Raw genomic sequence first — 13,015 nt, 5'->3', positions numbered from 1 at the left:
CTCCAAAGCTACAGAGAAACCTGTCTTGAAAAACGAAGAAGAAGGAGAAGAAGACGAAGACGAAGACGAAGACGAAGACGAAGAAGAAGAAGAAGAAGAAGAAGAAGAAGAAGAAGAAGAAGAAGAAGAAGAAGAAAGCTTTACGACCTAGCGTGTCTTCTACACCCCACGTGGGCCCTAGAACATGTTAAGTACACACCATCCCCTTAGAACCTTTGCTATTGCTGTTCCCTCTCTCAGGTACCCTCATCTCAAGGTCCCTTTTGTCACATCATCTCCTCCTAGTCACTCAGTGGGTTTCCCTGTTTTAGCCCTACACATCATGTAGTACCATCCTAGTTAGAAGGAAAACAGAAACATAGTCATTACAATCAGGGAGCAAGGCCTGGTCAGCCCAACTTCAAATCCCAGTTCTTCTCCATGACCTGCCTGCCTCCACCTCTGCCCTCACCTAGGAGATGTTCATGATGTCCTGTCTCAAAAGTAGGGAGGAGGAGAAACTGCAAACTGCAATCCCAGCAGGAGAGCCAGTTGGAGGCCAGCTGGGGCGAAAGCAGGACTTGTTCATTAAAAAGCTGTGTGGAGCCGGGCACGGTGGTGCACGCCTTTAATCCCAGCACTCCGGGAGGCAGCGAGCATTCCTGTTGACTTCAGGACCTAGCTCAAAATAATTCGTCACATATTTAATCTCGGTACTAGGCAGGCAGAGACAGGCAGCTCACTGAGTTTGGGGCCAGCTTGTTCTATATAATGAGTTTCAGGCCAGTTAAACTCTCTGTCCCAAAAAACCTGTTTTTTTGTTTGTTTGTTTGTTTGTTTGTTTGTTTGTTTGTTTGGATTTTCGAGACGGGGTTTCTCTGTACCTTTTGGTTCCTGTCCTGGAGCTAGCTCTTCTAGACCAGGCTGGCCTCGAACTCACAGAGATCCGCCTGCCCCTGCCCCCGAGTGCTGGGATTAAAGGCGTGCACCACCACCACCCGGCCTCCAGTATGGCATTGTTGTTACCCAGGAATTACCATTAATGTGCTTCTCATGGTCTATCTAGTTCACATGCATTTATTTTATTCTATTCACATCGTACAACTGTTTCCCAACCTACAACAAGCACAAACACTCAGACTGCTCTCCATTGTCTAGGCATAGCCAACTTGCACAGAGCACTATGTCCCTGCCAAGTCTACAGACCAGAAACCGGCCCTGCTGTCACAGGATGTATTTAAAGCTGTAAACATTGCTACAGGAGAATTTCTTGTCTTTGCAGCGACCGCAGAGCTCCTGGCGATGTGGCCTCCTGATGTCAATGTGTCTTTTCTTTTGAGGACAGGCACAACAGGATTTGGAGCAGGTCTTTGGGAGGCAAAATTAGGACAGTTAAATGATCAATTAGTGTTCCAAGTATAGCCCGCCAACCGAAAAGACCCCTTCCCCCCACCCTTCATCCTGTATCTGTGGCTTCCTCCAAGTTCCACAAGAAGCCTCTTTCCAACTTTCACGAAACTGCCTGTTTTTTTCCCTTCAAATGCCACCTGAATGATCACTGAAGCTGCTCAAGAGAATATCACTGTGCCAACCAAGACAATAGTAAAATAAGGTGAGGCGGACTTCTTAGAGTGTTGTGTGTCATTTTACATATCTATAACCAATAGAGTTAAAGGCGGTGTGCAGGGAATCATTAAATCAAACAGGAGGGGCTCAGTGGTCAAGAGCACTGACTGCTCTTCCAAAGGTCCTGAGTTCAATTCCCAGCAACCACATGGTGGCTCACAACCATCTGTAAAGAGGTCTGGCGCCCTCTTCTGGCCTTCAGGAATACACACAGACAGAATATTGTATACATAATAAATAAATAAATAAATAAATAAATAAATAAATAAATAAATAAATATTAAAAAAAAATCAAGGGGGCTGGAGAGATGGCTCAGTGGTTAAGAGCATTGCCTGCTCTTCCAAAGGTCCTCAGTTCAATTCCCAGCAACCACATGGTGGCTCACAACCATCTCTAATGAGGTCTGGTGCCCTCTTCTGGCCTGCAGGCATACACGCAGACAGAATATTGTATACATAATAAATAAATATTTAAAAAAAAAATCAAACAGGAGGGCCATGGCCTAAAGACAGAGGACGAGGATTAGTGTTTCCCAAGCAGGAGTCTTCAGTTCAATTTACTCAACATCACATACTCCCTCCTCTAGTGGAGGAGCGTCCTTTCTTACAAATTAATTCCAAAACGGGGTTCTGCTTGACTGGCATCATTCCAAGTACCTCACGTAGATCCATTCACCGAATTAACCCCCTCTTGTTTATTTTTTTTTTTAAGATTTATTCATTATGTATAATGTTCTGCCTGCGTGTATGCCTGCATGACAGAAGAGGGCACCAGATCTCATTACAGATGATTGTGAGCCACCATGTAGTTGCCGGGAATTGAACTCTTGACCTCTGGAAGAGTCATCTCTCTAGCCCTTTATTTTCCCTCTTTAAGAAAGAAAAAGCCAGACCAAATGAAGTTATTCTAAAGCTAGATTTCTACTTCTTTCTATAGCGGATTAGATAATGCTTATCAAGCCTCCTGGACAGTTAGAAAAGCTGAACCTAGAACAGTTGCTTAAAGGCAGTGGAGAGAACAGCCAGCGCATTAAGGAGAAAACACAGATATGTAAGTGAACTAACTTAGGGACTGGTATAAAAAGTAAATAAAAGTTTTAAGATGTGTCTCCTACAAATTGGTTTCTATTTCCCACTACAGAAAAAATTTAAGCCGGGCGGTGGTGGCACACGCCTTTAATCCCAGCACTTGGGAGGCAGAAGCAGGCGGATCTCTGTGAGTTCGAGACCAGCCTGGTCTACAAGAGCTAGTTCCAGGACAGGCTCGAAAATCCAAAAAAAAAAAAATTAAAAGACAATAAGATCTAAGGAGAATGGACAGATGGCTAAGCGACTGAGCCTATGTTACCCTTGTAGAGGACCCAGGTTTGAAGCCCAGTATCAACATGGTGGCTCACCACAGACTGTAACTCTAGTTCTAGGGGATTCCCTGACCTTCTCTGGCCTCAGTTGGCACTGTACACACATCGTTCACATTCATACCTGTAGACAAAACTCCTATATACAAGATATAAATAAATATTAAGGCCCAGCAGTGGTGGTGACACACACCTTTAATCCCAGAATGCTGGAGGTAGAGACAAGCAGAACAACAAGATGATCTCATCAAACTCTGGGACTTAGCTCCTATACTATCTTACAGTACTGACTTTATAGAGTGGGGCGAACACCTGTCACCAAAGAGGTTACGGAGTCACCAGATGGAACAGTACCTGGCAGTTTTGGATGAGGTGAGAGGACAGGAACTGGAAAGGAGATGAACAAGGGGACGGGATAAAGGGGTACACCAGAGCGAAAGAGCACTGCCCCCAGCAGCTCAGAGGGACCCAGGGCCATACCTACTGAATACGGATTAACCAAAACTAAGCTTGCACTACAGATCTGAAGCTCTGTTTCAAAACAGACCAGCCATGGGTAGAAAACATACACAGTCTGAAATTACTAGTGTCTATCTGCCTGTGAGAAGCGGGCACAAATCTTCTCTGGAAGAAGATGCTGCCCTAAGCCACAAGTTAGCAGTACAGACTGGTTTTTTTGTTTGTTTGTTTGTTTGTTTTGTTTTGTTTTTTTTGGTTTTTCAAGACAGGGTTTCTCTGTAGCTTTGGAGCCTGTCCTGTCCTGGAACTCCCTTTGTAGACCAGGCTGACCTCGAACTCACAGAGATCCGCCTGCCTCTGCCTTCATTTTTTTTTTTTTCGAGACAGGGTTTCTCCATAGCTTTTTGGTGCCTGCCCTGAAACTAGCTCTTGTAGACCAGGCTGGCCTAGAACTCACAGAGATCCGCCTGTCTCTGCCTCCCAGTGCTGGGATTAAAGGTGTGCGCCACCACCGCCCGAGTACAGATTGTTATATGCAATGCTAGCACACAATCAAAAATAATTAGGCATAGCCAGATGACAGTGGTGCGTGTCTTTAATCCCAGCACTTGGGAGGCAGAGGTGGATCTCGGTGAGTTCGAGGCCAGCCTGGTCTACAGAGCGAGTTCCAGCACAGCCAGGGCTACACAGAGAAACCCTGTCTCAAAACACAAACAAAATAAATAAATATGCCTATGGGGAGACAAAACAGCAAGCTTGACACATCAAGAGGAGAGCCACAGCCCCATGGGAGGTCAAGTTAATAGATTTATCTGACACTAAATTTAAAATAACTATGCTTAAAATGGGAGTCACGCTACACGCCTTTAATCCCAGCATTTCAGGAGACAGAGGCTGGCAGATCGAATTCCAGGCCAGCCAAGACATTGTCTCAAAAAACAATTTTAAAAATGACATGAAAGGGGCTAGAGAGATGGCTTAGCGGTTAAGAGCATTGTTTGCTCCTCCAAAGGTCCTGAGTTCAATTCCCAGCAACCACATGGTGGCTTACAACCATCTGTAATGAGGTCTGGTGCCCTGTTCTGGCCTGCAGGCATACACAGACAGAATATTGTATGCATAATAAATAAATATTTTTTTAACTGAATTGAAAATAACTATCCTTTCCAAATGATGATGGCACACACATTGGGGAGACAGAGTCAGGCAGATTTCTGTGAGTTTGAGGCCAGTCTGCTCTAAGAGTGAATTGCAGGTCAGCCAGGGAAACACAGTAAGCTTTATCTCAAAAAAGGAAAAAAAAAAGAAAAAAAAGAAAGAAAGAAAGAAAGAAAGAAAGAAAGAAAGAAAGAAAGAAAGAAAGAAAGAGAGAAAAGAAAAGAAAGGACTGGAGAGGTGGCTCAATGGTTAAGAGCACTGCCTGCTCGTCTAAAGGTCCTGAGTTCAATTCCCAGCAACTACATAGTGGCTCACAACCATCTGTAATAAGATCTGGTGCCCTCTTCTACCCTGCAGGCATGCATGTAGGCAGAAACTGTATACACAATAAATAAATAAATCTAGCCGGGCGGTGGTGGCGCATGCCTTTAATCCCAGCGTGCGCCACCCGGCTTAAATAAATCTTTTTTAAAAAAATAAATAACCGGGCAATGGTAGTACATGTCTTTAATCCCAGCACTTGGGAGGCGGAGGCAGAGGCAGGCAGATCTACGTAAATTGGAGGCCAGCCTGGTATACAGAGCTAGTTCTAGGATAGTTGCCCAATTATGATAGCTAGGAATTGAACCTGGGCCCTCTGCAAGAACAGTAAGCACCCTTACCCACAAGTCAACCTCCTGCCCTAGTATCTAACCTGTTAAACCTACTGTCTTCTCATAGGTCTTCAATAATGCAAATCTTCTGAACCAATTTGCATTACCAGCCTCTACCCCATCAAGACAGGATAAGTTTTTTGGTTTTTTTTGTTTTGTTTCTGATTTTTCGAGACAGGGTTTCTCCTTAGCTTTTGGTTCCTGTCCTAGAACTAGCTCTTGTAGACCAGGCTGGCCTCGAACTCACAGAGATCCGCCTGCCTCCCGAGTGCTGGGATTAAAGGCGTGTGCCACCACCACCTGGCCTTATCAGCAACTTTTGTACATCTTCCTACCCTAAGATCCAAAGAGGAGGGATGTTCTTCTTTCAATTTTTTTCAATTACAGATTATTGATGATTATGATTCTCGTTTTCATGGATTTCTTGTAACCATTCTGTCCCAGGTCATTTCTTTTTTTTTTTTTTTTTTTTTTGGTTTTTTTTTTTTTTTTTGAGACAGGGTTTCTCTGTGGTTTTGGAGCCTGTCCTGGAACTAGCTCTTGTAGACCAGGCTGGTCTCGAACTCACAGAGATCCACCTGCCTCTGCCTCCCAAGTGCTGGGATTAAAGGTGTGCGCCACCACCGCCTGGCCGTCCCAGGTCATTTCATTTTCAAAAACTTAATAACCTTTGAGGTGGTAACCTGCTCCACACACAACCCTACACACACACACACACACACACACACACACAGCTATTACCACTGCCTTGGGCACGATCTACCCCCCTCCAGCCCCAGGCGTCAACCCAAGAAGAACATATTGTAAGTGAAGGAGTCTAAAAATAAACGGTTCTTTGGATAAAGGTGTAGCTCAGAGGCAGAGCGCTTGCCTAGCTTGTAAGGATGCCTTGGATTCAAGCCCTAGTATGCTCTCTTCTCACTGTAACCTTTAGAAGAAAGATTTGCTTAATTTTATTTATGTGTATGTGTGTGAATCTGTGTGTGGATGTACACGTATGCCTGCGGGTGCACACAGAGGCCAGAAGAGGGCAGAGGATCTCCTTAATCTGGATTTACAGGCAGTTGTAAGGCACCTAACGTGGGAGCTTGGAACCAAACTCAGGTCCTCTGGAAGAGCAGCCACATCTAAACTCAGAGACTTTCCAAACCTTGAAGATGCCATGACATCCAATCAAGATTTAAGCTATAAATCTGATCCCTGGCAACCTACCACATCTTCCTTGAACTTGACATTGTGGCCTGCAGAATGGGAACACCTTCACAAGGGTTAATTCAGGCCATGGAAACAATGCATGCAAAACAGCCTAGCATTTTGATGGTTAACCATCAAAAGGGAGATGTTCCAAAGATACTGTGCATAAGCACACTACAGAAGGCAGCTTTCACCAGGACAGGCTCCAAAGCTACAGAGAAAAAAAAAAAAAAAAAAAAGGCAGCTTTCTAGTTTGTTTTGGTTATTGAGGAAGAGCACCAAGAAGCCCAGACTAGCCATGAACTCCTGAATCTGCTGTGTTATAGTCATAAGGCTCATGCCTGACACAAGGAAACTTAAAAGACTGGATCTCCCCCTCTTTCTCTCCAAAAAAAAAAAAAATTAATGGAATTTATGCTTTTATTCCTTTTCCTATAATAATAATAATCTAAGCATTCACCATACAGAAGACCGAGTATCCCCATGCCAAGACCCGGGTCTGTAAGATCCGAACACTTTGTGATGGAGTCAAAGCTTTCTGTGCACTTACCTGACACTGGATTGCTTCTACTCGGTAAGGATTAAATTTCCTTTGGCACTTGCAACACAGTTGTTTGAAATAAACCTAAAGAGAAATTGGCTTTTTTAATACAAGCTGATGTATGCATACATTTCCTAAGTCCCTAGATGTTGTGTTTCTTTTAAGATAATTTGCTTATTTTACTTAAAATTTTGTGTATGAAAGTATGTATGTACATTGAGTGTGTGCAGTACACACAGAGGTCAGAAGAGGACACCGGATCCCTTAGAACCGGAGTTACAAGTGGTTGTTATCTGTCATGTTGGTGTCTGTAAGAGCAGTGAGAGCCTTTAAGTGTTGTGCCACCTCTCCAGCCCTGCCCCCAGCTCTTTTGATGCAATGTGTTCCGTCACTTCATTATGTTGCTTGTCTTGTATGGAACCTCTACCCTTGAGAGATTTATTTATTTATTTATTTATTTTTTGGTTTTTTGAGACAGGGTTTCTCTGTGTCTTTGGAGCCTGTCCTGGAACTAGCTCTTGTAGACCAGGCTGGTCTCGAACTCACAGAGATTCACCTGCCTCTGCCTCCCAAGTGCTGGGATTAAAGGTGTGCGCCACCACCGCCCGGCAAGAGATTTATTTTGGTTGTGGTTGTTGTTGTTTGTTTGTTTTGTTTGCCAGCCTGTATGTCTGTGCACCATGAACATGGCCCAGAAGAGGCCAGGAGAGGGCTTTAGATCCCTTGGGACTGGAGCTACAGATAGTTAGGAGTCACGACGTGGGTGCTAGGACTCAAACACTCTTTTTTTTCAACCCAGTCCTCTGAACCAATGAGCCTATCCTCCAGTCACATACTTGAGTTCCTATTTTTTAAATTATTCATTTTTATTTTATGTGCATTGGTGGTTATTTTTTTTTCCTTTGGACAAGGTTTCTCTGTAGCTTTGGTACCTGTCCTGGAACTAGCTCTGTAGACCAGACTGGCCTCGAACACACAGAGATCTGCCTGCCTCTGCCTCTCCAGTGCTGGGATTAAAGGCGTTCGCCACCACAGCCGGGCTCATTGGTTTCTTGCCTGTATGTCTGAATAAGGGTATTTGCTCCCCTGAAACTGGAGTTACAGACAGGTGTGAGCTACCATGTGGGTGCTGGGAATTGAACCCCGGATCCTCTGGAAGAACAGTCAGTGCTCTTAACCACTGAACCATCTCTCCCCAGCCTCACATACTTTGAGGTTTTAAACTCTGAGTTCCACCAGTCACTTACAATTTTCTTGACTTGTAAAATTGAGCTAGCATTCCTTTTTCTATAGTTCTGATGACTACTCAGCAACATAGAGAGACCATAGTAGGTACTCCATAGAGCACAGCTATTACTAGGTTTGGCCAGTGTGTGGGCCGATTCCTCCTTTTGTCCCAATCATTTTGCCCTGAACTATCTAACTTTGCACTTGCATTTAGATGCTTATGACTACCCATGGGCATTGTCTGCGTTCTAGGCTTTGTGCATTGTCTCCTGAACATTTTCTCTCTAGTTTACTTAGCAATATCTCTGGTTTTCTTTTTTTATTGAAAATAAAAAAAAATAAATAAATAAAATCTCAACTGTGTAACCCTGGCTGGCCTGAACTTGCTATGTAGGACCAAGCTGGCCTACATTTTCTCTGCCTCCACCATGCCTGTCCTTCACATTTATTTGTTGTTTCGAGTTGAGAAAGGAGTTATATAACCCCGGTACAGGAGGAGGAGCTTGGTCTTGTCTTCTGAGGTAGGATCTAATGTAGCCCAGTCTGGCTTTTAACCTGACCTCTGCCTGCCTCTACTTCCCAAGCGCAGAGACTGCAGGCCTGTCTATCACACCCAGCTCCAGAGTCCCCATTTCTCCAGCCTGTTCTTTTCCTCGACACGGGAGAGGTTTTTGTCTTACTCTGTTTTAAGACAGGGTCTCATCATGTAGCTCTGGCTGTCCTGGAACTCACTAGGTAGACGGGGCCTCGAACTCACAGATCTGCCTGCAGCTGTCTCTCAAGTGCTGGGACTAAAGCTGTGCCAGCTTGCTTGTTTTGGAGATGTATGTAAAGATCTTTTTATGTGGCCTACACTGGTCAGGACCTGATCCTTCCCCTCTCAAGGGCTGCAGTTATGAGCTTACATGTTACCGCTCCTGGTAGTATATTTAGTTACTTATTTAGACATTGCCGTTCACACTTAAAGGGAGTGTCCCTATAAGATTCACCTTGACGGCCTGTCAGCAAGGATGCCGAGGTGAAGGAGTGGAAACCCGTTCTCCCACTAACACCCGCGCCTTCCAGGCCTCAGCGCCCCTTCCCCAGGTTTGCTTACTTTATTGGTACCAGAGATGCACCACACGTAAGCACTCTCCCATCTGGTGTTACAATCTGTACAGTGAAAATAGCCGTATTTTGGTTCCAAAAACTGAAAATGAAGACAAACGGGAGTCTATTAGCAATGGGGGTGCGGCAGGGTGGGATCTAGCTCCTCATCTCCTAATGGATAACCTAAATGTAACAGGTGACTGCCCGGGCCTCGCTTTCAGCTATTCTCTATGTGGCTCCGCTAATTCAGTCAGCTACCACCTACAAAACTCCACTTTCCTCACCAAAGGAAAGGCAGAAATGAGGCAGACTTACTGCTTTGGAAACGGAAGGAAGAAGGACGGTGCTGGTGAGGGCTTGAGGAGGGAGAAGCTACCGTGCAGCTGGAAGCTGAGCTTCCCAAGTGGACTGTGTCTGTGTTTCCACATACCAGCTTGCTTTTCCTGTCCCCAGTCCTGGGGGTGTCTTCCTCCCCGACTTCCTTCAGCTGCGGGAAGCTCTCCTGCTTGTTACCATCTGGCCTTGACGCAGGTGGCAACAACTGACTGGCCTCTGCAGGTCCTTTAAGCTCTTGGCTTCCTCCATCTTCCTCGTCCTTAGGTAGCTGGATCAAGGCTCTCTGATAAATCTCTGCAGGCTTCCTGAGGCTGCTTCTGTCAGAGAGGAAGCTGCTGTGTAGGGTCTGAGGCCCCAGTGAGCACTGCACCGACCTGTCCACCCGAAGGTTCACCTGTACGCCCACCTCCTTAGTGTTGGCCTTGCATAGCCGTAGGCTCAGGTTGGGGTTCATCTGGGTGAGAATGGCCTGAAGCTGAGCCCTCTTGTAAGGGTACATGCAGGACTCAGAGGCATTTGCTGGCACCATAGGCACTGGCCTGGACAGGAAAACAGGAGGACACACGTTACTCCAGTCTTGCTGTTTGCAGGGTCCCCAGAGGCTAGGGTGGTTCAGAGGCTGTGTGACCCCATAACCTTGGTGTAAGCCATAGGGAACTCGGACGACGTGCTCCATTGGGGGAGTTTCCTCCAGGAGTTTGGGTTCTCGGTTTGCTTTCCACCCTCACCTGTCTCTTCCTCCTTGTAGATGCGGTTCGGGTCACCCAGGTTTCTTCATTTATTCCAGAGAGCTGACCCCTTCCCCACCCCCACAGTTCCCTAATTGAAGAGGGAGCTATCCATGTGACTAATTGTTTTCCTACTTTTTCAATTTGCAGGTCTCAATTTTTTTTTTCGCAAGGCTGATTTTTATTTCTGTCTTCAGCAGGCTTTAATGAACTATTTCACTCACGTATTCTCTTGGTGACTATTTTGTTGATCTGGTATTGGCTGGTGAGAATGTAAATTAGTACAAGTATTAGGGGGAAACAACAGAGCTGCCTCAGGAATTAAAAATAGGAGGGCGGCAAGAGAGGCGGCTCAGTGGCTGAGAGTGCGGAATAACCTTGCCAACTTCAGTTCCCAGCACCCACTCCACATTGAGGGACTCTCAAACACCTGGAACTCTAGCTCCAGACTACCTGACGCCCTTCTTGGCCTGTAACCTGCACTCACATGCATAGACACACAGACACATACATAATATAAGCAAACTTTTTTTTTTTTTGGTTTTTTTGAAACAGGGTTTCTTTGTAGTTTTGGAGCCTTTCCTGGAACTAGCACTGGTAGACCAGGCTGGCCTTGAAGTCAGAGATCCTCCTGCCTCTGCCTCCTTCGAGTGCTGGGATTAAAGGCGTGCCACCACCAACCAGACTTCTTTTCTTTATAGAACACACCTCTGAGAAAGTCTAATGGATTAACAGCATCCAGTAAGAGATTAAAAACTAGTAAATCAGGTATGCTAGAAACCACCTTTGATTCCAGTGTGTGGATCTCTGAGTTGGCTAACCTAGTGTACTTGGTTAAGTTCGGGTCAGTCAGTTATGCATGATGTAGACTTTCTCTAAAAGAAAATAAACGCAGGGCGTTGGTGGTGCAAGCCTTTAATCCCAGCATTTGGAAGGCAGAAGCAGGCAAATCTCTGTGAGTTCAAGTCCAGCCTGGTCTACAAGAGCTAGTTCCAGCCGGGCGGTGGTGGCGCACGCCTTTAAACCCAGCACTTGGGAGGCAGAGACAGGCGGATCTCTGTGAGTTCGAGACCAGCCTGGTCTACAGAGCTAGTTCCAGGACAGGCTCCAAAGCCACAGAGAAACCCTGTCTCGAAAAACCAAAAAAAAAAAAAAAAAAAAAGAGCTAGTTCCAGGACAGGCTCCAAAGCTGCAGAGAAACCCTTTCTCGAAAAAAAAAAAACAAAAAACCAACAACAAAAACAAACAAACAAAAAACTAGAGTAACAATATTAATAGGTCTAAACGAAAGTTACCCATTTCCACCCAACTATGGGTAACTGTGTGTAATGTCTGTCCCACTAAACTCACACAGGAGCATGATCCTTAGTCTTTTCATTTTTTTACATGAATTTTTTTTTTGTATGTGTATGTGTTTGAATGTGTGTATGCCACAGTACATATGTAGAAATCAGAGAATAACTTTTGGGAGCTGGCTCTTTTCCTTCCATTGTGGGACCTGGGGGATTGAACTCCCAGGTTTTCAGGCTTGGCAGCAATACCACGTGCTGGCCCAAATCCTCAGGCTTGTTTGTTTTTTGAGACAGGGTTTCTCTGTAGCTTTGGAGCCCTTCCTGAACTCCTTCGGTAGGCCAGCTGGCCTTGAACTCTGAGATCCTCCTGCCTTTGCCCTGTGGGGGTTAAAGGTGTGTACTACTGCACCCTAACCTTCAATCTTATGTTAATGGTATTAAGAGGCTGGGTGTGTCGGCCTCTAGAAGATTAAACGCTGGGGTAGGTGGGGCCAAGTAATCCTGGAGGCTTTTTTAGGGCAGTGGAGCCACGGATGGGAACAGAGGCAGCCAGTACCTTCAGCTTATCTTCTGATTTCCAGCCTCCCAGAAACAAGAGCTAAGTAGACCTTTTTTCTTTTGTGAAGAATGTGGCTCTTTCTATTTCTGTGCCTGGCCCTGTGGACGATCTTTTGGGACTGGTTAAAAAGGAGAGGATGGGAGAGTTTGGAGCAGCAGGCTGCTGTGAGCTGGGACTGCTGTATTGCAGACAGTTTGCGTGAAGGCTCAGAGAACCAGCACGTGGCTGGGAGTGGAGACCGTGATGGCCACGCAGATGAGGTTTCTGACCATGAGAGCTATGCAGATGACGTTTCTGACCGCGAAGGCCATGCAGATGAGGTTTTGGACCAGGAGGGCCATGCAGATGATGTTTCTGACCACGAAGAACATGCAGGAGAGGTTTCGGACCAGGATAGCCTTGCAGATGAGGCTTCTGCCCACGAAGGCCATGCAGATGAAGTTTCTGACCACGAAGGCCATGCAGGTGAGGTTTCTGACAAGAGCCAAGCAGATGAAGTTTCTGACCGTGAAGGTCATGCAGGTGAGGTTTCAGACCAGGACAGCTTTGCAGATGAGGTTTCAGACCAGGACAGCCTTGCAGATGAGGCTTCTGACGAAGAGGGCCAAGCAGATGAGGCTTCTGGAGAACGTGAGAATTCTCTTGGGAAGTGGAGAAAAGGCCATCCTTGTTACCTTGTGCCAAAGAGTTTGGTTTCCCTGTGTCCTTGTCCAGAGGCACCCTGGAAGGCTGAACTTCATTGTGATGACTGCTGGTGCTTAGCAAGGGAGCTCTCAAAACAGAGAAGCACCCAGGCTGCTGCTTGGCTACTCTTAA

At 45.8% G+C, this 13,015-nt stretch overlaps 1 protein-coding gene across 1 annotated transcript; it reads right to left on the bottom strand.

Annotated features, from left to right (window-relative positions):
- Window positions 1-1,201: 1,201 nt before the first annotated feature.
- Zar1l (zygote arrest 1 like) lies at window positions 1,202-10,296 on the bottom strand. The gene is made up of 4 exons (XM_057766161.1): window positions 9,694-10,296; window positions 9,292-9,408; window positions 6,978-7,052; window positions 1,202-1,347 (listed from the first exon to the last, which is right to left on the bottom strand). The coding sequence occupies exons 1-4, from the start codon at window positions 10,294-10,296 to the stop codon at window positions 1,204-1,206; spliced, it is 939 nt and encodes a 312-aa protein (XP_057622144.1). The 3' UTR covers window positions 1,202-1,203.
- Window positions 10,297-13,015: the final 2,719 nt, after the last annotated feature.

The sequence above is a fragment of the Chionomys nivalis genome, chromosome 3 (assembly GCF_950005125.1).
Source record: "Chionomys nivalis chromosome 3, mChiNiv1.1, whole genome shotgun sequence".
NCBI classification, from domain to species: Eukaryota; Metazoa; Chordata; class Mammalia; order Rodentia; family Cricetidae; genus Chionomys; species Chionomys nivalis.
This window is presented reverse-complemented; position numbering and strand designations above follow the sequence as displayed.

What these genes read in the sequence shown, in the direction of transcription:
- Zar1l (XM_057766161.1), bottom strand. Translation starts at nt 10,296, where the DNA reads ATGGAGCACGTCGTCCGAGTTCCCTATGGCTTACACCAAGGTTATGGG. An exon ending in TATGTGGAAACACAGACACA is followed by an intron (nt 9,409 to 9,693) that starts GTCCACTTGGGA and finishes CATTGCTAATAG; the next exon opens with ACTCCCGTTTGTCTTCATTT. An exon ending in GCATCTCTGGTACCAATAAA is followed by an intron (nt 7,053 to 9,291) that starts GTAAGCAAACCT and finishes ATTTCTCTTTAG; the next exon opens with GTTTATTTCAAACAACTGTG.